The sequence below is a fragment of the Polypterus senegalus genome, chromosome 8 (genome assembly GCF_016835505.1).
Source record: "Polypterus senegalus isolate Bchr_013 chromosome 8, ASM1683550v1, whole genome shotgun sequence".
Lineage (NCBI taxonomy): Eukaryota > Metazoa > Chordata > Cladistia > Polypteriformes > Polypteridae > Polypterus > Polypterus senegalus.
The window spans coordinates 166,681,647-166,705,858 of record NC_053161.1 but is presented as its reverse complement, the minus strand read 5'-3'; the positions used below and the strand labels follow the sequence as shown (position 1 = coordinate 166,705,858).

General features: G+C 42.2%; 1 protein-coding gene across 4 annotated transcripts in view; it reads left to right on the top strand.

The window, feature by feature from the left end:
* LOC120534452 (zinc finger protein OZF-like) overlaps positions 1-12,730 on the top strand; it is an 88,528-nt gene extending 75,798 nt beyond the window's left edge. For 3 of the 4 annotated variants that reach the window (XM_039762034.1, XM_039762035.1, XM_039762036.1), the window contains 2 exons: positions 595-1,130; positions 6,781-8,551. In XM_039762034.1, the coding sequence (XP_039617968.1) occupies positions 629-1,130; positions 6,781-7,667 (1,389 nt within the window). In that variant the 5' untranslated portion in view covers positions 595-628 and the 3' untranslated portion in view covers positions 7,668-8,551. Of the gene's footprint in view, positions 1-594; positions 1,131-6,780; positions 8,552-12,269 lie in introns of those variants that run through there. The other variant, XR_005634754.1, reaches the window with a different exon arrangement.
* The last annotated feature ends 11,482 nt before the right edge of the window (positions 12,731-24,212 follow it).

Here is a 24,212-nt window from a genome sequence, read left to right as displayed (position 1 = left end):
ACTGCTTGTAGATATTCACATGTTCGTCTGAATCTCACACTGCTTACTTTGACTATAGATGGGTTTTAAAATTATGAAGGGAGTGACTCCAGTTTATCAGGAACACAGGGACACAGTTTGAAGCTTAAGGGTAAATTTCATACCAGAATTAGGACGTTTTTCTTCACACAGAGAACCACAGACACACAGAATACATTAACAACTAGTGTGGCAGACAGTAGGAGTTCAGGGATTTTCAGAACTTGACTTGATGTTATTTTGAAAAACATTAAGTGGATAGGACTGGAACGTTTTGTTAGCCTGAATGGCCTGTTCTTGTCGAGATTATTTTGATGCTCCACTGTATCTGATCCCCCTTATCCAGCTATGGCAGCAGATCCAAGCCAGAATCGGTCTCTTAGGCCCCACTCTCTTTTCACAGTGTCTATCTCCCAGGTCCATGTGGGCACATCCACCAGAGTTTTCATTCCAAAAAGAGCCAGTGCTTAAAAGGAAGTCACACTGTAATGAGCTATGAGGGATGCCTGAAGGACTTAAGTCCAACGTGTTCAGTGTATTTTAGGTGACCTTTTTTCTGCTCTTCTCTGTCTACAGATAACTAGGACACAGCTATCACCAGTTGTCCAGTATGGAGAAGGTGTACCTAGCTGTCCAGGGACCACAACATGAGAACCACAAATTTGAAGATGGGGTTCCAGAAGAAGTGCGTATTGGCAAGGAGGAGATAAATCCCACTCTGCACTGGGGCCTCCTTTTGATGCATGGCATAGAAGTTGATGAAGAGTACTGTAAATGGAGGTCTGGATATCTTGAACAGGAGAGTGTCTGCATTAATGAGGATGAGGAGGATTGTGATAGTGGACCGATCAACTTTACAGTAGACTCTGAGCTAATGTGTTACAGGAGCGACATGAAGAAAAACAAAACTGGCAACTGTATAAAGGAAGAAAACCTCAAATGTGAGTCTGACTTTCAGCATTTCCATCCAAGTGAAGAGCCTCCTGCATTAGCATTCACGCCAACTAGACACGGCACCATGCAGCATCATTCTGGTAGTGTGATATTAGAATCTTTGGAATCGGACATGAAGAGGATGGACAGAGAAGCAGGTTCAAGTCCTTCTAAAGAAGGTATGTGCTAAACTACAAGAATGAGCCTGAGGCTCTGGGCCGATGGGATTAATCAATTGACACACATGGCTTTTGTTACTACAGTCTGAATTTGCAGACATGTTTTGGTTTGTGATCTCTGTACAAACAATTTAAACCATTTTTTTTTATGTTCCGTGTTGAATGGCAGCAGAATTCATTACCTTTGCTCCTCTTAAACATTAACAGCTACTGCTTTTTCACCCCCTTTAACAACTTGGATTATAATTTTATCAAAATGGTATTTTTTGTCTAGAAGTTCGTCTTTTTGTCTCATCATGAGTCGCGCTTAGCCATAGTGAATTTCCAAAAGGTGCTGTTTTCTTCCCCTTTGTCTTTATTTGGACTCCTTTCTGATACATTTGTAGGCCCAAAAAGGTGTACAGTGGGTTTTCCCAACCCTTTTAAATGAATTTTTCTTTCTTCTTTCTTTTAAAGAGTTTCATAGTTCTGAAATCACACCCAAGGCAAGTGTTTCCCACAGTCCATGATATAAACTTAGTAGAGAACAGAACAAGCATGTTCAAAATCACCACACCAAGTGAGTGAGCAGCAGTAGGGATGCTCCGATCAGGTTTTTCAAGGCCAATACAGATCTCCAGTTTCATGTTACTTGATCAGCCGATTCTGATACTGATTTTTTTTTTTTTGTTTCTTTATCCGTTTAAAACATTTTTACACAAAGCTACTGCATAACCAGATGTGTCAGAAGCCTTATGTTCTATTTTAACCTTTAACCTTTGATATTTGTAAGGCTTAATTTAAAAAAAAGAAGTTTTCGCCATTTCAATATCCTCACACACTCAATCAATTAATAATTCCATTTTCTCAGATTATTACTCCACTTTCTTTAATATAAAGGCTAAGCTCTCTGATAAATTAAGCTTTGAGTGCTCTTTGTTTACACTGCAGGAAGTTGCAGCATAAAGCAAAAAAAGATGCTGGATCAACTACCGTAATATCTCATGTAAAAGAGCAATGCATCTAAATTACTGTCCAGCTTTGAAAAGCTGAGGCTGCAAAGATCAGATTTTGTGATTGGTCACCAATCTGAGCCTTTTTTTAGTGAAAATTGGCCTAAAAATTAGTAAACGTGTACATTGAGTAGACTTAAGCATACACAGTTAAAAAGATGGAGTGGTCATGCCAGGGCTGTTTTTAACCTGTAAACTGCAGCAGAGCCATCTCAATTTTTTTATCGAAACGAGAAGGCTTCTCTTACTCACCTGAGCGTAACCACACTATTCATACCTCTCCCTGTTTTGCTAATAACTAGTGAAACATGCAAAGTTCACACATCATTTTGTGCCACAGAAAATCACTCCAACAATGGGATGTTGCTGCCCAGTTTGTCTCAAGTGGCAAGAGAGCATCATGCTACCCACTGACAATAAGAGCTGTAATCCACAGGGGTTGGTGTTAGGGCCACTGCTATTTTTAATATATATATAAATGATTTGGAAATGAACATATTTGTATCAGTATACTGCTGCTGGATTATGTGAATTTTACCTTGGGATTAATAAAGTATCTATCTATCTATCTATCTATCTATCTATCTATCTATCTATCTATCTATCTATCTATCTATCTATCTATCTATCTATTGTGGAAGACTGCCGGCTTCCCAGGCCGGTCCGCACCCCCAGGCCGACAGGAGGAGCTCTCCCGACACCAGGATCGTGCCCCGAGGTCCAGCAGGGCCTTATGGACTTTGTAGTGTTTATACACAGCCCTGCTGGATACCTTGGGGACCACCAGGAGTCGCTGTGGGGACTTGTGGGATCGGTTGTGCCTTATGACCGGGAGCGCCACAGTCACGGACGGAAGGAATGGCGTGCTCCCGGGGTGATGTGAAAGACTGATTGCCCTGACCCGGAAGGAATAGGGAACTGTGGACTGCTGGGACAGGAACACCTCCGGGTCAGGGGCTATAAAAGGACGGTACCTCAGTCCAGACACTGAGCTGTGCTGGGTGGGAGAGGAGCAAAGTGTCTGGGCGAGGAGGAGAGGTCATTGTGTTTGGTTTAAAGAGTTTATGAGTAGTGTGGAAGGTGCTTGGTGCACTGTGGGAAAAAATAATAAAGAGTCTTGGACTGTAACCTGGTCTCCGGAGTTGTACCTGAGGGTTCGAGGGTGCACTACTGCCCCCTACTGCCACACTGGCGTAGTCGGCAGGATTCTCTGGCCGTCTGTTGGCAGAGGACCTGCATAAAAAACAAATTTTGTGTGGGCAGACAACCCTCGGTCGATTCCCCGTGTTCACGGAGGTGCACAACACCACCCGCTACCAAGAAAGCGGCAACAGTGCGTGCTATCCCGCTCTATAGGGCCATGGGAAAGAAAACTGGGAAAAGAAGGTCAGTCCCAGCCGCCTGCAGGGCATGACGGACGCCGAGATGTCCTGACCCTCCTGACCGGGAGCGAGGAAGACAAAGCGCTAATCCGGGCCGAACGAGCCCGGGTAGCGAAGAACTCGGGACACGGACGGCTGTCGAGCGCTTCGGACCCCCTAGATAGTCCGGGGGTGTCGCCATCCGCTACGAAGGCAGCTGGAGGTAAAACGCCCGACGTTTCGACTTTGTTTTTATCATGTTTTGCAGACGCCGAGAAACTTGCAGCGGTGCCGCAACTGACTACCTCGTGCTTCGGCAAAATGGCCGCGGCTCCCAGAAGGCAGGCCAGGACGCGGGACGGCTACCGACAGCTCCAGTCAACGACAGACTGGTCACCCGCGGTGGATGTCGGGACGGTGGAGGGAACCCGGAGTCCTCCGACGAGGCCGGTCGTTCCCTAACGGGTCCGAGCCTCCTGGAAAGGGAGGGGAAGGCGGGCGAAGCGCCGCCGAAACAAGAAGCCACCGACAAAGAGGGACGGGTTGTGGCTGACGAAGTCTGCCGCGTAAAGGAAAAGGCAGATCGCAGCCGGCTTGTAGTAGCCAGCCGTCCCTCTGAGGACTCCAACTCCCAGGAGCCTTTGCGCGACCCAGCGAAACACGTGCCAGGAGGGGACGTGCTCATTGGTTCCCGGCCGGAGGGTAAGCAAAATGCGAAGCGCTAACAACTCCGGCCGTAAACATTAACTGTTTGATTTACAGGGGCTCGAGGAATACCTCGCGCCCCTAAACAGTTTCTTACAGGAATATGCTGTACTAAAGGAACGTGTACTGGAATTGGGAGCGATGGCGGCAGCTCCGTTGAAAGCACTGAGGGAGTTCGTGCAGCGGCTGCGCCGGGAAGCTCCGGAGAGGATCGATGCGGGAGTACAGGTGAGTCCCTCCCGTGTCGTAGAGTAAGGGGACACAGTGCGATCGGGCACCGCTGAGATTGAGTAGCGCGTGTCAAAGCACTGTGTGCCCGACAAGAGACTGGGGCATGATGACCGAATGGTCGGGGACTGGAGCAAACAGCCCGGGCATGCGCTGGCGTGGCTTTCCGGAGCAGTACAGCTCTCGAGGACCCGACCGGTCATAAGTGCGGGGTAACGCCGGTGATGGGAGTGCCGGGGGAAGCGCCGCTCCGTGCCGGTGCAGCTGACTGGTGCTGTTCTTCGGAGCGAGACGGGGCTAATGAAGCCGGCTCCTAGTAAGCGGAAGGAAACGGGTGTGCAGACAGTAAAGAGGCTCGTCCTCTTCCATGGAGAGCCTCAGGCTGAGCGCAAGCCCAGATCAAGCGGAGATCCCCAAAGGAAAGGTGGGTCCCCGACATAATGGAGAATAGGCTTGGCAGCCAGGCGGCCGTGATGACTTCCCTGGCAGGTGAAGGGGCGGAGACGGCGCTGACGGAGTTCCCGAGATGTTTTTGGTCCCGCAGAGGGAAGCAACCAGGAGGGCTTCGTCGGTGCTATAATTGCCGGCAACCGGGCCACGTGAGGCGCCATTGTCCCCGGGGAGACAGGAGGTACACCGTCCCCCCAAGGTTCGCTCGAGGACAGGGGCAACCCTCTCAAGGCCCGGATGACGCGTCCTCCTGGAGGAGGACGTCCCTCTCGGGGCCGGACGCTCCGCCCCAGAAGTCGTCGCTAAGGGGGGGGAACTGTGGAAGACTGCCGGCTTCCCAGGCCGGTCCGCACCCCCAGGCCGACAGGAGGAGCTCTCCCGACACCAGGATCGTGCCCCGAGGTCCAGCAGGGCCTTATGGACTTTGTAGTGTTTATACACAGCCCTGCTGGATACCTTGGGGACCACCAGGAGTCGCTGTGGGGGGACTTGTGGGATCGGTTGTGCCTTATGACCGGGAGTGGTCACAGTCACGTGACGGGAAGGAATGGCGTGCTCCCGGGGTGATGTGAAAGACTGATTGCCCTGACCCGGAAGGAATAGGGAACTGTGGACTGCTGGGACAGGAACACCTCCGGGTCAGGGGCTATAAAAGGACGGTGCCTCAGTCCAGACACTGAGCTGTGCTGGGTGGGAGAGGAGCAAAGTGTCTGGGCGAGGAGGAGAGGTCATTGTGTTTGGTTTAAAGAGTTTATGAGTAGTGTGGAAGGTGCTTGGTGCACTGTGGGAAAAAATAATAAAGAGTCTTGGACTGTAACCTGGTCTCCGGAGTTGTACCTGAGGGTTCGAGGGTGCACTACTGCCCCCTACTGCCACACTATCTATCTATCTCTCTATCTATCTATCTATCTATCGATCGTAAAAAGCTGGTTACTTTCGCAGATGATACCAAGATAGGTGGGTTAGCAGATAATCAAGAATCTATTGAATCATTGCAAAGGAACTTGGAAACCATACAGGCCTGTTCAGATGTGTCGTAGATGTTGTTGCAAATTTAATTTAGATTTTTTGGACTTGATATACTTTGTTAATACCTGGGGGTCAAATTATCTTTTTGCATGACCTTTGGGAGGTCAGTGCACAGGGTCAGCCATTGGGCATGTAAGTAAATGTAAACACATTGGAAATGAAAATGATAGGCTTGCACACACAATGGGAGGTCTAAAAATTGAAAGTCAACTTTATGAGAAGGATTTAGGAATCATAGAAGACTCTAAGCTATCGACTTCCAAACAGTGTTCAGAAGGCTAACAGAATGTCAGGTTATATAGCGCCTTGATGTGTGGAGTACAAGTCACAGGAGGTTCTGCTCAAGCTTTATAACACACTGGTGAGGCCTCATCTGGAGTCCTGTGTGCAGTTTTGGTCAACATAAAGGACATAGCAGCACTAGAGAAGGTTCAGAGAAGAGCGACTAGGCTGATTCCAGGGCTACAGGGGATGAATTATGAGGAAAAATTTAAAGAGCTGAGCCTTTACAGTTTAAGGAAAAGAAGATTAAGAGGTGACATGACTGAAGTGTTTAAAATTATGAAGGGAATTAGTCCACTGGATTGAGACTCTGACTTCAAAATCAGTTCATCAAAACTCTTCTTGGTGAACCTTGTTCTTCTACCTACTTGTTTTTTTTCCATAACAAATGCTTTATCAATTTACATAAAGTGCCTAAGTTTCATTTTAATGCATTCATGGAGGGCGATTCATAGACAAAACAATTAATTTCTATTCCACTGTGTTTGTTTTTTCTTTTGCAGTTAGGGTTACAATCAAATCATAATCCACAAAATAAATTTGGGTTAATTGTGACTCAAAACAAATGTTTCTTGACACCCGCCTTTTTTTTTTTTTTTGCAGCTTTACAAAACAATGTCAGCTTCTTCTTATACACATCCACATCACCTCAGATGTCTGTTCAGTACACGTCGCAGCAATCAAAAAATGGAGAAAACATGAAGAAACTGATATCAGAATCGAAGGGTGTGATACCAACCTCTTTGCAGGATGATTCTCTGCCAGGGAAAAAACTAACCACAGTGAGCGCAATTTCCATTCAACTTCAGATGCACAATTCAGACTCGGCCACAGCCCACCAGGAGCAGAGGAAAAGGATCAAAAGAAAATCTGAATCCAGAGAAGGGAATCCGAGTCAGACACAACCAAAGCTGTACCACTGTTCTGAATGTAACAAACCATTCAACACCACTGGCGCTCTTCAAATACACACAAGAATTCACACTGGAGAGAGGCCATATTGTTGTCCTGAATGTGGCAAACGATTCACCAGTGTCAAGAACCTTCAAATCCACAGAATAAGTCACATTGGAATGAAGCCACATCGTTGTTCTGAATGTGGCAAACAATTCACCACCAGTGCGTATCTTCAAAAGCACACGAGAATTCACACGGGAGTAAGGCTATATCATTGTTGTGAATGTGGAAAACAATTCATCACCAAGAGCCAACTTGAAACACACACAAGAATTCACACTGGAGAAAAGCCATACTGTTGTTCTGAATGTGGAAAAAAATTTTCACAAGTAAGTTCTCTTCACACCCATGCAAGAATTCACACTGGTGATAGGCCTTACAGTTGTTCTGAATGTGGCAAACAATTCACCACCAACCTTGGTTTTCAGCATCACAGAAAGGTTCACACTAGAAAGAAGCCATATGAATGTTCAAGCAATTCACAGAAGGTAGCTACGTCTTTCACTAACACAGAAGAATACACATGGAAATGAAGTCATATTGTTGTGCAGAAGGTAGCAAACAATTTATGGCCAGCAGCGGCTTTCATTTCCACGGAAAACTCAACACAGGAGAGAAGCATTAAGGCAAATGGTTGATAAAGTGTACATCAAATAAACTTCTATCTAATCTAATCTACAAAAATAAGAAGACCCAGTGGGGTTCTTTTAAGTCATGCTATAAAATAAAGTTGACCAACTAGCAATGCTTACATTTTGGGAATCCCAGACTGGCCAGAAAACTCTTGATTCTTATATATTTCATGACTATACAAGCCTACTTCCATGACTTTATGAATTTCAAGTCTACTTAATGTTATCCTAAGATCAGTACAAGGAGTTTTCAACCATGAAATACAGAAACCAAAAACAGTCTCAATTATAACACTTGGTCAGCTAATTGAAAGTAGTGAAGGCATGAAAGAAACTCCATAACTTAGTCTGAAGATAGGAATCGTGCAACTCGCCACGCAGTAAAGAAAGAATCAAAGAACTGCTTCAGCACAAAAAAAAAAAGACAACTGGCAAGGCCACAAGTACAGCGGGCAATGTGCAGCCCTCTAAGGCTCCATTCTGACATAAACCAGGAACATAAAGGTTTGTGCCTTTACATTTCAGCCCCCATCCCCCTAAAAAAGCATTTTTTCAGTAGAACCCTTATTTACTATTCTGATATATCCAATATTTAATATTTTATTAGTTGCTCTTGTTGATTTTTAAAAAGCTGTCATATGAAAAAGTGCAGATCTTCTAAGGCTACATTTACAATGCAGCCAAAAGAGCCTCCAGTGTGATGTTCACCTCACTTGTTTTTTGACTCCTCAAATTATTTTTGCGCGTAGTCCAAATCAGTTGTGTAGTGATGTCTGTCCTGAATGTATCTATATGCAAAAAATGAATAAAAATATTTTTTTCAGACAGATGTGACAGCTGCTGGTTTGTTGATGTCTGTCCAGTTATCAAAATGAAAAAAAAAAAAAAGCGCCTGACCCGACACAGATTGGACACAGGAGGCACGTGTAAAATCAAACAAATACTTTTATTTCTCTTCATCTGTCGGCTACGCCTTCCCTGTACCCACAGACACAACACAGTCCCAAGCACACAAGTAACACAAGCACTTTCTTTTCCTCTTTGGCACCACCACTCCTCCCAGGCAACCTTGTCCTCCTCCACCCGACACTGGCCCCTGAGTGCACGTCTAAATGAGAAACTAAAGAAATTTAACATTACTGTCTAACTGGAAATGCAAGCATGTCATGACAAAATAGTGTTTTAACATGCATATCCATAGACCGCAATGTTTCTTTAAAATATGTTTTCTGTTATGTCATATAGCAACAACAACAACATTTATTTATATAGCACATTTTCATACAAAAAGTGCTTTACATAATGAAGAAAAGAAAAATAAAAGACAAAATAAGAAATTAAAATAAGACAACATTACTTAACATAGAAAAGGAGTAAGGTCCGATGGCCAGGGTGCACAGAAAAAACAAAAAAAACTCCAGACGGCTGGAGAAAAAAATAAAATCTGCAGGGGTTCCAGGCCATGAGACCACCCAGTCCCCTCTGGGCATTCTACCTAACATAAATGAAACAGTCCTCTTTGTAGTTAGGGTTCTCACGGAGTCACTTGATGTTGATGGTTATACAGACTTCTGGCTTTTAATCCATCCATCATTGTTGGAACATCACGGTGCTTTGAGTAGATGCGCCACCACCAAAAGGACACCGGAAAAGGAAACCGAAGAGAGAGTAGAGGTTAGTACAGAACTAATATAGCGATGCAATAGTTAACATGACAGAGAGATATTGTAGCAGAGAGAGAGACTTTTCAAACATGTTGAGTCCAGTAGCAGTCCGTGCATTTTAAACTGCCACCGGGTTTTCAGGGAGAGAACAAAAGATATTGAACAAAAGACTTGAGGCTGTAGGAAAGTACAAAGCTAGAACTGCTGTTATCCATTCAGTAGCTCAGTAGCACAAGGTAACTGCAACTTAATTTTCATGTTGTAGTAATGAACAGTGAGGACAGACAGACATACATGAAGACCACTGCAGCTACTGGACTCAACATGTTTGAAAAGTCTCTCTCTCTGCTACAATATCTCTCTGTCATGTTAACTATTGCATCGCTATATTAGTTCTGTACTAACCTCTACTCTCTCTTCGGTTTCCTTTTCCGGTGTCCTTTTGGTGGTGGCGATCTACTCAAAGCACCGTGATGTTCCAACAATGATGGATGGATTAAAAGCCAGAAGTCTGTATGACCATCAACATCAAGTGACTCCGTGAGAACCCTAACTACAAAGAGGACTGTTTCATTTATGTGAGGTAGAATGCCCAGAGGGGACTGGGTGGTCTCATGGCCTGGAACCCCTGCAGATTTTATTTTTTTCTCCAGCCGTCTGGAGTTTTTTTTGTTTTTTCTGTGCACCCTGGCCATCGGACCTTACTCCTTTTCTATGTTAAGTAATGTTGTCTTATTTTAATTTCTTATTTTGTCTTTTATTTTTCTTTTCTTCATTATGTAAAGCACTTTTTGTATGAAAATGTGCTATATAAATAAATGTTGTTGTTGTTGCTATATGACATAACAACAGAAAACATATTTTAAAGAAACATTGCGGTCTATGGATATGCATGTTAAAACACTGACTATTTTGTCATGACATGCTTTGCATTTCCAGTTAGACAGTAATGTTAAATTTCTTTAGTTTCTCATTTAGACGTGCAGTCTAAAGGTCAGTGATGTGCAACCTCATCTGTGCATCTACTGGTGTTATTAGGCAGATTTGTTGATTCAAGTGTTTTGAATCGTTTTGTTACTGAAATCTGCATCTCCTGTGCCTCTTCATTTTCAGCTCCCTTAACGAATGGCCTTTTGATGGAGTGTGCCAGACAGTGTTCAGAAGCCATTAAGAAGGCTAACAGAATGTCAGGTTATATAGCGCCTTGATGTGTGGAGTACAAGTCACAGGACGTTATGCTCAAACTTTATAACACACTGGTGAGGCCTCATCTGGAGTCCTGTGTGCAGTTTTGGTCTCCAGGCTACAAAAAGGACATAGCAGAGCTAGAAAAGGTCCAGAGAAGAGCGACTAGGCTGATTCCTGGGCTACAGGTAATGAGTTATGAAGAAATATTAAAAGAGCTTGTGGTGGGATGGCGCCCTACCCAGGGTTTGTTTCCTGCCTTGTGCCCTGTGTTGGCTGGGATTGGCTCCAGCAGACCACCGTGACTCTGTAGTTAGGATATAGCGGGTTGGATAATGGATAGATGTATGGATTAAAAGAGCTTATCCTTTACAGTTTAAGCAAAAGAAGATTAAGAGGTGACATGATTGAAGTGTTTAAAATTCTGAAGGGAATTAGTACAGTGGATCGAGACTTGTATTTTAAAATGAGTTCATCAAGAACACGGGGACACAGTTGGAAACTTGTTAAGGGTAAATTTCACACAAACATTAGGAAGTTTTTCTTTACACAAAGAACGATAGACACTTGGAATAAACGACCAAGTAGTGTGGTAGACAGTCAGACGTTAGGGACTTTCAAAACTCGACTTAAGGTTTTATTAGAAGAAATAAGTGGATAGGACTGGCGAGCTCTGCTGGGCTGAATGGCCTGTTCTCGTCGAGAGTGTTCTAATGTTCTGTGGACCCGAGCAGACCAACATTCCTGAAACCTTCATCTTTCTTTGTTTTCAGATATTGTATGATGGACACAGTTTGCTGGTCACGATTTGGCTTCTTTTTGTGTCTTATTATTGTCTGACAGCTAATTAAAGAAAAAGAAACATCTAAGGGGGTCTGAGTCTTCAAGAGCATGTCAATTCAAATTAATTGAAAAAAAATTCAATAGCAGCAAAAATTTGTCACTAAATAAGAAAAGGGTTTGAATAAAAACCTGCAGCCAATGTGGTCCTGCAGGACTGGAGTTTGAGACCACTGCTTTAAAAGAACTTCTTCCTAGGGAGTGTGCACCCCCTGCTGGAGACAAACACTAACAAACACTTGAGCAGATCTATGAAGAGTAATAAAAATGCATGTAAAAACAGACAATAACTTTCTATAATGTTAACGTTTACCCTCCCGGGTGGAACTTAAGAGTCGCATAGTGTGGGGGAGGAACGATCTCCTCAGTCTGCCAGTGGAGCAGGACGGTGACAGCAGTCTGTCACCGAAGATACTCCTCTGCCTGGAGATGACACTGTTTAGTGGATGCAGTGGATTCTTCATGATTGACAGGAGTTTGCTTAATGCCCGTCGCTCTGCCACAGATGTCAAACTGTCCAACTTTAATCCTACAATGGAGCCTGCCTTCTTAACAAGTTTGTCCAGGCCTGAGGTGTCCTTCCTCTTTATGCTGCCTCCCCAGCACACCACCGCGTAGAAGAGGGCACTCGCCACAACCGTCTGGTAGAACATGTAACTTGTTTTTTTTTTTCTTTTCATTTTACATTTTTTTTTATCAAAGTTTGTTCTTCAGTTCAACCAGAATTTATTTAATGTTGTGACTTATTGTCTGCATTAGGAAAGTGGGTGAAAAACTAAGCTTTCTTTTTTCCTTTCTTTTAAACTTTATACAGGAATCAAACATCACTGCTGTTCTGAATGTGGTAAACAATTCTCCGACAGAGCCGCAAAAAGAATTCACAAAGAGGAGAATCCATTTTGCTGTTCTGCATGTGGTAAACAATTCTATCACAAAAGTAGGCACAAACACATTCATACACGGGAGCTGCCATATTGCTGTAATGTATGTGGTGAACGCTTTCTAAAAATAAATCATCTTCAGAACAACCAAAGAATTCACACAGGAGATAAGCCGTATTGTTGTTCTGAATGTGGTAAACAATTCTATCACAAAAGTAGTTTTCAGAGACAAAAACGCATTCATACAAAGGATCAGTCATATTGCTGTAATGTTTGTGGCAGACAATTTTTAAAAATAAGTGGCCTGAAGAACCACCAAAAAATTCACGCAGGAGAGAAACTGTATTGCTGATATGAATTTTGTGGTATATGGCCGGCCATTCATCCCAGCCAATACCCCCACGCTGCCAGATGGAGCCCTCCCTACGATGTGGAGATGCCCCGAATTCCAGCAGGGCATCCTGGACCTTGGAGTTTTCCTTCACAGCCCTTCTGGATACCATGGGGGCCACCAGAGGACGCTGCAGGGAGGCGCAAGGATTATTTTCCATACAGCCCGGAAGTACGTCCCAGTCACGCGGACAGAAGAAATTACGTACTTCCAGGTTGAAGAAAATGAGTTTTCATCCGACCTGGAAGTGTTGCCAGTCACATGGACAGAAAGAGAGAAACACTTCCGTGTCAATGACTATAAAGGACTGTGGGAAATCCCAGAGTGTTGAGCTGAGTTGGGAGTAAAGGTGACAATGCATCTGGGAGTGGAGGATTTGCTATTGTGTATTGAATTATTGATTGTTTATGAGTATAGTGGAGTGGGGGGTGCGTTGTGCACATTCTTGTAAGAATAAAATTAGTTATTGGACTTTTATCTGATGTCTGGCGTCTGATCTGAGGGTTCAAGGGGACGACAGCGCCCCCTATCTGTTACAATGTAGTAAGCAATTCTCTGTCAGTACTACGCTTCAGAGGCACGTTAAAACTCACATGGGAGAGAAGTCATATTGCTGCTCTGAATGTGGTAAACAATTCTGTCACAGCAGTACTCTACGGTGGCACATTGAAACTCACACGGGAGATAAGTCGTATTCCTTTTCTAAATGTGGTAAACAGTTTTCAGTAAGATGCTATCTTCATAACCACAAAATAATTCATACAGGGGAGAAACCGTATTCTTCTTTGGAATGTGCCAAACAGTTTACATAAAGATTCATCCTTAAGAGACACAAAACAACTCACACAGGATTGAATCCATATTGTTGTTCTCAATGTGGGAAAATGATTTTCACAAAGATGGCACTTTAAGAACCAAAGAATTCATACAGGAAAGAAGTCATATTGTTGTTTTGAATGTGGCAACCAATTCGATCATAAGGATAGCCTTCAGAAACACAAATCATTCACATGAAAGAAGCCATATTGCTGTTCTGAATGTGACACCTTGATGGCCACAAAAGAACACACAAAAGAGAAGCTATTATTCAATGATTCCAGTGTATCCTAAAGTTTTGGTATAACCAACTGGCTACAAAATGATCTTAATAAATCAAAAAACATGAAAATTGCTAAATGCTTACCAACTTAAAAAAATCAATATTTTCCAAGAGTCCATGCATCAAGATCAAAAGAAAATTGACTGGATTTGCAGTATTGTTTAGCAATAATTGGACTACAGACTTAGCTGATGAACTCTAAGGACCCAGATGTACAGAGACTTTTTAATCTTGAAATAAAGAAGCCCAAAACAAAATCCATAACCAAGGTAGTTCACTTCTTCTGGAGAAATTTGGAAATGACAGAAACTTAAACACAGTATAATATGCTAAGCAGAAGAAGAATTAAAAAAAAATTATATTAGCAAAACAGAAAAAAAAAATGGGAAGATTACAAATCTAGTAGCAAGTATGTTGCCCTCCTCATGTGGACCCAGAACTTATGTATGGTTCATGAGGGTTGAACTACAACCAACAGATGAATGCCTAATCATGACTGCACATGGCAGTGGCTTGCACACAGGGTGGTTCAGGGCATCAATAAAAAAAAATGCATAGCCAACAATTGTCACAAGTAGCCAGGTTCCTCTCCTGGAAACTCTGCAAGAAAAACAACTTACCAGCACCAGAAATACACTGGGACCACAAGCCTGACCACATAATGGAAAATGAGGAAATGTTGGTCTCTTGGGGCACACCAATACCGACTGATAGAAAATGTCTGCATTATGATAATGAGAATGGCCGCATTAATTGAATTAAATAAGACCCTAGAATTCTTAGAATGACGGGATACTAAATCAGCGAAGAAATCATGTTTAGCTTTATTAACAACAACCGGAAAGTTGAATAGAGAAGTCCTAAAAATCTGTTTAGAAACAATCAGTCCATCTTTTTTCCAACACTGTTCTGCAGTTCAACAGGCACGGCGCAGCGATCGCGTAGTTTAATTTAGCCAGGGAGCAGGTCTTCCCTTATTGCTGCGTATCTTGAGCAGAGTAATTGAGTCTTAGGCCTTGTTCACACGGGCGTTAAGTTTTTGGATAAACGAACTTGCTCTGAACGTCCTAGACGTTTATGTTGCATTTTGTGGTGGCGATCGATTGACTTCTACACCGGCGTTTGTTTGTCTCTGTCTAACGCCAGCCTGCAGCCCAAATTGTAGTTTGTGTGTTAACCTGTGGAGGCAGTGTCGGGAACTGGATATGAAAGCCCTTGTCGTTTTATTTGAGGTGCCTCCTTTCAATATGGACCATTTTGCTATGTTAGATATTAATCTTCTTGTTTTAAAAATACTAATATGGCGACGTAGGGAGAGAAAAAATTGCCGCCGCTACTGGGTTCATCCTCTGACTGCACAACGTCGGGTTAAAGCAGTGCTTCTCAATTATTTTCTGTCATGCCCCCCCTAGGAAGAAGAAAACATCTCGCGCCCCCCGCGCGACTATAAATAGTATCATTTGTCTATAAAATTGTTATAAGTACACCTCTGCATAACACTGTATCCTCATTAACGTATAAGAGAATAAAAAAAGAAAGAAATATGGACCAATTTACAACAAAGAATAGCTTTATTAAATGTAACAGAAAAGATTTAAAGTGCATTCTAAATTCAAAAAAAATTTAAAAGAAAAATAAAAAAGCATGTTCTCCGAGGTCAAACACGACCCCCTTGACGGAGCCACGGGGCGCGCCCCACTATTTGAGAAACCACTGGGTTAAAGGAAGTTTTTGTGCTTTATGAAGAAATGCGAAAATTTCTACGCAAGTTTTTTAATTACTGTCGGATGTCGGTTTCCACTTTTGATTGTCTGCTGCAGCTGGTGCAGTGCCACATTGCACGCCGATCAACCAATATGCGACTTGGTGTTAGCCCCGAAGAGAGACTACTTGTCACTTCGAGGTAAGGATACAGTAGTCGAGTGTGCGGTTACACCGGTGTAATGCACTGAAATGATCCCCCGCCATGGATTGCCCCCCCTACATAATCGTTATCAAATATTATATTAGAACATAAATTAATAGGTTCATGGTTTACAAATTACATGAGACAATAAAATAAAATAAGCAATATGAATATATATATGTTGTATATGAAAACATAAAAATCCCTCCTCGATCGTGGGGGTTGCGTTCCAGAACCCCCCGCGATAGGTGAAAATCCGCGAAGTAGAAACCATATGTTTGTATGATTATTTTTATATATTTTAAGCCCTTAGAAACTCTCCCACACTGTTTATAAATATTCTCCGCACAGTTATACAGTAAACCCTTGTTTATCGCGGTTAATCCGCTTCAGACAGATAAATGAATTTCCACGAAGTAGGATTCTTTATTTATAAATCTAATATTTTCGCAGTTAGAGCATAGAAAACCTGTTTACGACCTTCTAAATACGTTTTTTAACATTATTAGAGCCCTCTAGACATGAAATAACACCCTTTAGTCAAAAGTTTAAACTGTGCTCCATGACAAGACAGAGATGACAGTTCTTTCTCACAATTAAAAGAATGCAAACATATCTTCTCTTCAAAGTGCGCGTAAGGAGCGGAGAATGTCAGAGAGAGAGTAAAGTAAACAATGAAAAATCAATACGGGCTGTTGTGCTTTTAAGTATGCAAGCACCGCGATAAAGCAGCGCAATGAAGGGTTCAATGTGAAGGTAGCCTTTCAGCATTTTTTACAGGAGCGTCCGTATCTTCTAAGCAAACAGCCTCTGTGCAAAAAGCCCCTCTGCTCACATCTCCTCCGTCAAGCGCAGAGAACGTCAGAGAGAGAGAGAGAGAGAGCGCGAGATTAAAGCAAACAATCAAAAAATCAATAAGTGTGCTTTTGGACGCACCTCGATAAAGCGGCATTTCTTAGAGGAGCGTCCGTATTCAGTAGGCAAACAGCTTCTGTGCAAACAACACCTCAGCACACACCCTCTCCGTCAGGGGCAGAGAATGTCAGAGAGGGTGAGATAGAGGCAGAGACAAGCAAACAATCGAGCACCGCGCAGAAGGCATATCTTATAGCATTGAGGAGTTTTAGTTAATATGTAATACGTGCTCTGATTGGGTAGCTTCTAAGCCATCCGCCAATAGCGTCCCTTGTATGAAATCAACTGGGCAAACAAACTGAGGAAGCATGTAACCTAAATTAAAAGACCCATTGTCCGCAGAAATCTGCGAATCAGCGAAAAAATCCGCAATATACATTTACATATGCTTACATATAAAATCCGCAATAGAGCAAAACCGCGAAAGTCAAAGCACGATACAGCAAGGGATCACTGTATATATCCGGTCCTCCGAAGCGTAAAATAAACGCGCAGAAAACGAACTAGAAGCGGTTTCCTTGCGTTCGTTGGGTTTTGAACGCCAAGAAAAAGCTGCATGCAACGTTTTTTTGATGCCGTATAAACGCGCTGCGGACAAACGCACGTCACCAAAGCCCGTGTGAACACTCTCATTGACTCCTACGTGTAGAAAACACTCGGCGCTTGATCCGCGCTCACCGGACGCTATGAACGCAAAAAAAACGCTCGATTTTAACGCCCGTGTGAACAAGGCCTAAAACTGTTTTACCAGAAGAATTAAATTCTTAAACAGAATCATCAATACCATCATATTGGACATGTACATCAAGAATAGAGAATATGGTTTTAAAATCGGATATAACAGAAGAATTTAAAAAGCGAGAACAGCGTGAAGCACAACTAGTAGTCAGGACATCAACAGTAATATTCAGATCCATCATTATAGAAAAGTGATCAGTAAAAGAAACATCGCATAAATCAATATTATTAACTGAAATATCGCGAGTAAGAACGAGATCAAGGGTGTGACCAAGAGAGTGAGTTGGCGTATTAATATGCTGGGTAAAATCAAATGAGTCCAATAGTGATAAAAAGGCATTAACCAAAGGTTTCGATTGACAACAAACGTGAATGTTAAAATCACCCACAATAAATACTTTGTCATGGGAGAGGGTGATATCAGCCAGGAGATCGGAGAATTTAGAAATGAAGGTATCATTAATTATAGGAGGGCTATAACCCACAGCAAACAACAAAGAAGGGGAGCTGCACACTTCGAAAAGTTGCAGTTCAAAGCTACTAAATGGATCCTTTGTAAGGCTCTGACACAAGAACATACTTTTAAAAACAGTGGCAATGACCCCACCACATGACAAGTCAGCCGCGGAGAGTTTAAAAATGAATAACCTGATGGTACCAAGCTTGTAAAACAATCACCATTTATATAATCCAGGTCTCAGTGATGAAAAATAAATCCAGATTATTTGAGATAATAAACTCTTGCAGAATAAAAGTTTTATTAGACACTGACCTCATGTTCAAGAGAGCAGCCTTAATAGAAGTAAAAGAGCTTGCTGTGGGATGAGCAGAGGTGACCATGTGAAGATTAGCAGCATTCACTGCCCGAGAGCACACTGAGGAAGAGTGATGCCGCCTTGAAATGTATCCAGCGCCCATGGACCAGGGATGGAGTCCTGTGCAGGAGAAGATGGGTCATAGACGACTCACAGGCATCGGGAAACCAAGCTCTGGGACTTGAGTCAAGACGTTGTTTAACAGCAATTACGGCTCTTTTTCCACGATGGCGGCAGGTGCGTTTGCATCTCTGAGAGGCATTCAGCTCACCAATACAGGTGAACACCGGCATCCAGGTGAAGAAGTCAGGAGATGAATAAAACAAAGGTGGAGGTTCACATAATATCCCATCAGGAGATGAAAACTGAGAGGAAAGCAAGCAAGAAAATATGTTAAGTAAAAAAATCACGATCATTGGAAAGTGGCCGTTGAGATAAACTAATACATAAAAATGAAGTTAAAACATAGATTAGCGAGACGAGCAGACGGCCAGCCACACCAGTCGGCGCCATCTTAGCAAGGATGCCAGAAAACCAAATATAGTTATTCATGAAAAATAAAACTGGGATGATCGAAATATCAGTTCCTAATGAATAATCAGTTCTTAGAATGGAGAGGCAAAAATTGACAAAATACCAAGAAATACAATCTGAGAAGAGACAAATATGGGACAAAAAAGAAAAAATTGTGCCGGTGGTGCTGGGATCAACAGAATTAATAGAGAGAAACCTTTGGAGCCATATTACCACCCTGCCAATTACCATAACTCCATACAAATTACAAAAACGAAGCATAATCAGGAGTAATGCAGAAGGTACACCAAGCCCTTGCTGCAATCTTAAGGGAGTAAGAAATAAAGCAGTACAACTAGTCTATCCTGACTACAGGATAAAGTTCACTCTTGTTTTAGTAGCAAGCACACCAAAACAATTTGGAGAAGTTAAACCTGAGAGAAGTTTTCTGATTAGACAAATGCACCAAAGCAAGTTTCATTAATGAAAAGTAGAAATCAGTCCAAAACATCAACCTTGATGAAGGATATGCTGCAATAAGAGAACCTGACCAGAGATGACATATAAGTACCCGGGAACTGATGAGAGTTCAGACATAATCCATTAAGAGCAGAGACGGAACACAAGATGGGTAAAAATGATCCTTAGAAGTTCCTTGACAGAAGAAAATGCAGTTACTCATCTGACAATACCTGTCATCTTATACAGCTTTGGGATCATAGAAAGGACACCTTAACAGTAAGGATATTAAAACAGTTACTTTATGTTAACCTACTGATTTACAAAAACAGATGCATGCTAGGATTTTATATTCCTAGGAAAGGAGGAAGACTGAGCCTGATCAAAGTAGACTACACATCCAGATCTGCAATCGTAGGGGCTATAAATGTTCCTTTGCAGCATACAGGATTTCTACATTTGTAAAATATTACAGATTGAACAAAGAAAGCCAAAATCAACCACCATAATAAACATTAGTCAATCATTCAAGGGCATGAAGCATTTGCACAGACTGAGGAGTCCCAATGTTTCAAAAAGCAAACAGAACAGTAGAAGAACATAGACCTCAAATACAGCAGGAAATACAAGTTGACACGGAGCACAGTCTGACACACTTGAATGGCTCATGAGAGGAGAAATGAGAGGCTGGTATTAACACTGGATGGTGGCCGCTCAAGACTGTGGATTACGTAGGAAGTGGGTTACGGCATGCCTTTAGGATAAAGGAAAAAGCAAACAATGTAGGATTTGTAACAAACACTTAAAATCCCTTCCACACCTAACAGCAAGGATGTACAACATTTATGCCTGAAATACCAAATACAGAAAGACAGCAAAGTAGCCCTACTGCTTCATTGAAAAAAAATATGACATCCCAGTTCTGAAATCATTGGAATCGTGTGCCAGAAAGTACTACTGAAAACGAAGAAGCGCACATCACCTTAACTTTTAGAAAACTCACAGTCTGAAAGCCTGATATCATAATTGTGGAGAAACATGTAGACAACGCCTGGATAGTTGCAATCCTAAATGACTTTTGTGGTGCTGCTAATAGAGAAAACATAATAAAACAGCAGGAGATGCAATCAGAAATAGCAAAGATGTGGAATTGAAAGGAACATTGAAGCTCATTTGGACATCCTGCACATTGAAATTATTACATCCTTAGAGCTCCAGAAGAAGGTGCTGTTGGGAACAATGCAAGTTTTCTGGAGAGCACAAGCAGTGAACCTAAAAGACTAAAAGAAGACCTGCAGAGATGATGCCATGACTTAAGAGTGAGGTTCACAATTGTCATGGCATGCCACAAAATATCCTGAACCGGAGAAATAAAATTACCCCAAGTGAAGCAGTGTTGCTAATCAATGTGACAAACAGTTTCCACAAGGAAAGCATCTTTAGATCCACCAAAGACTTCACTTGGGACAGACAGTGTAATGTTGTTCTGGATGTGGCAGTTGATATGGCCGTATAAGGGTTCTGAAGAAACACTCTACAGTGCTCATGAGAGAAAAAGGAAGCTTTGAAAGGGTTAAATTGTCAGTTGAAGAAGAAAGAAATGGAACCTTCTGAACTATTCAAGTCCTCACAAGTACCTTACTGTGATGGGCTTTATTGTATGCTATCCATACCCAATTTCATCTACACTTATACAGGGTGAGTCATAATCGAGTTAACATTTGAATGGCGGAAACCATTTATTCACAAAACATACTGCATATGTGCAAGATGATTTACAGGAATGTCTCAACTTGTTCGCCATCATGTTCCAACACATGTACTATATGTGGCACATAAATTGTCCACAAAATTTGTATATAAGTATATACATAGGAGTACCATTAGTGTTAGTATAATTTTGACTCGCCCTGCATTTTGGAGAAAATAAAAAACATTCACTTGCCTCCCAGGATAAAATGTTGTCCACCCTCTTCATTGGCACTCGGGTAGAGCAGGTGATGGTGAATTTATCAATAGCCCCTGATGACCACGACTCTCTTGATTCACTGACCCCAATGTCTCACTTGTGTTTCTGAATGGATGAGTAGCAATTTTCTCAAACTAAATAAGGACAAAACAGAAATTTTAGTGATTGACAATAGTGGATATAATGAGGTTATTAGAAATAAACTTGATGCATTACGATTAAAAGTCAAGACGGAGATAAAGAATTTAGGGGTAACTATTGACTGTGACCTGAATTTTAAATCACATATTAATCAGGCCACTAGGACAGCATTTTTTCACTTAAGAAATATAGCAAAATATAGACCTCTTATAACATTGCAAGATGCTGAGAAATTAATTCACGCTTTTGTTTTCAGTCAACTGGATTACTGTAACGCAGTCCTCTCAGGACCCCTCAAAAAAGACATCAATCAAATATGACGAGTGCAGAATGCAGCTGCTAGAATCCTAACTAGGAAAAGAAAACCCGAGAACATCACCCCAGTTTTGATGTCACTACACTGGTTTCCTGTGTCATTTAGAACTGACTTTAAAATCCTGCTTATGGTTTACAAAGCCTTAAATAATCTCACTTCATCTTAAATTTCGGAATGTCTTACACCAGCATTTCTCAACCTTTAAGTATTTGAGACCCGAGTTTTCATAAGTTTTAATCGCACCCCCCTAACGTTTTCTTGAAACCCTATATTTTTTGCTGCCGATACACCGCTACAAGTTTTATTATACCTACTTAACTTTTATCAACATTTATCTAACTCTATATTTATTTTTCTAGTATCAGAATGTAGTTTAAGTTAATTGTTTTGGTTTCAATAGATGTATTTTTCATATTTTCGATTCTTGTTTTCTTTTTCTCATATCTTTGCGCCCCCTTTTTTGTTAATTCGTGCCCCTACACCTTACACTCCTAATCGTAACCTTAGATCTTCAAATGAGTGTCTACTTAGAATTCCAAGAGCTAAACTTACAAGAAGTGGTGAGGCGGACTTCTGTTGCTATGCACCTAAAGTCTGGAATAGCCTGCCAGGCTAATACAGTGGAGCACTTTAAAAACTGCTGAAAACACATTACTTTAACATGGCTTTCTCATAGCCTCATCTTCGTTAAATCCTGATGCTCTGTATATTCAATTAATTATCATTATTATTCATGGTGGCTCCAAAATCCGTATTAACCCCTAGTCTCTCTTCTGTCCATACTAACCCATAGTTTCTCTGTTGTTCTTTTTCTGGTTTTCTGTCGTGGCGATCTGCATCACCGCCACCTGATGAAAGCTCTGTGATGTCCCTACATTGATGGATTAAAGGCCAGAAGTCCACATGACTGTCAGCATCAAGTTCTTCCATGTGAACCCTGAATACCATGAGGACTGATTGAGGTCATTAATGTTAGGTAGAATGCCTAGAGGGGGCTGGGCGGTCTCGAGGTCTCAGAACCCCTGTAGATTTTATTTTTTTCTCCAGCCGTCTGGAGTTTTTTTTTGTTTTTTCTGTCCTCCCTGGCCATTGGACCTTACTTTTATTCTATGTTAATTAGTGTTGCCTAATTTTAATTATTTATTTTGTCTTTTTTCTCTTTCTTCTTCATGTAAAGCACTTTGAGCTGCATAATTTGTATGAAAATGTGCTATATAAATAAATGTCGTTGTTGTTGATGATAATGTTAGTGTACCATCTTCAGATGAAAAGAAAACAAACTCCAATATGTTAATAATCCAAATGGACAGTGTTGCTGACCCCACCAGCAAGTCTGTGGAGTCGAGGAGTCAGAGTCGGAGACAATTTTGAGTACCAGGGTACCGACTCCTAATAAATTTAAATTGTAATGAAAAAAAATACAGCAAGTTCAAATATTCCCATTTCATAAACAACAGTCATAATTAACTACTTCTCTTATGTAAGAATAAAGCCCAGTGCATAGTTGTGTTCTACTAATGTGAAGTTCATCTGAGCTATTATACAACCTGACCTTCACATATTGTAGTCTGGATTATGATATATTACAAAAAGTGTTTTCATTTTATTTCAGACTAGCAAAATACCTGCGCTTCGCAGCGGAGAAATAGTGTGTTAAAGAAGTAATGAAAAAGAAAAGGAAACATTTTAATAATAACGTAACATGATTGACAATGCAATTGTGTTGTCATTGTCATGAGTGTTGCTGGCATATATATATATATATATATATATATATATATATATATATATATATATATATATATATATATATATATATATATATATATATATATATATATATACACACACACACACACACACATATAAACATATATATACACATCATATATATATATCCATCCATCCATCCATCCATCCTCTTCCGCTTATCCGAGGTCGGGTCGCGGGGGCAGCAGCTTAAGCAGAGAGGCCCAGACTTCCCTCTCCCGGCCACTTCTTCCAGCTCTTCCGGGAGAATCCCAAGGCGTTCCCAGGCCAGCCGGGAGACATAGTCCCTCCAGCGTGTCCTGGGTCTTCCCGGGCCTCCTCCCGTTGGACGTGCCGGAACACCTCACCAGGGAGGCGTCCAGGAGGCATCCTGATCAGATGCCCGAGCCACCTCATCTGACTCCTCTCGATGCGGAGGAGCAGCGGCTCTACTCTGAGCCCCTCCCGGATGACTGAGCTTCTCACCCTATCTTTAAGGGAAAGCCCAGACACCCTGCGGAGGAAACTCATTTCAGCCGCTTGTATTCGCGATCTCGTTCTATCGTCACTACCCATAGCTCATGACCATAGGTGAGGGTAGGAGCGTAGATCGACTGGTAAATTGAGAGCTTTGCCTTACGGCTCAGCTCCTTTTCACCACGACAGACCGATGCAGAGCCCGCATCACTGCGGATGCCGCACCAATCCGCCTGTCGATCTCACGCTCCATTCTTCCCTCACTCGTGAACAAGACCCCGAGATACTTGAACTCCTCCACTTGGGGCAGGATCTCTCCCCCAACCCTGAGAGGGCACTCCACCCTTTTCCGGCTGAGGACCATGCTCTCGGATTTGGAGGTGCTGAT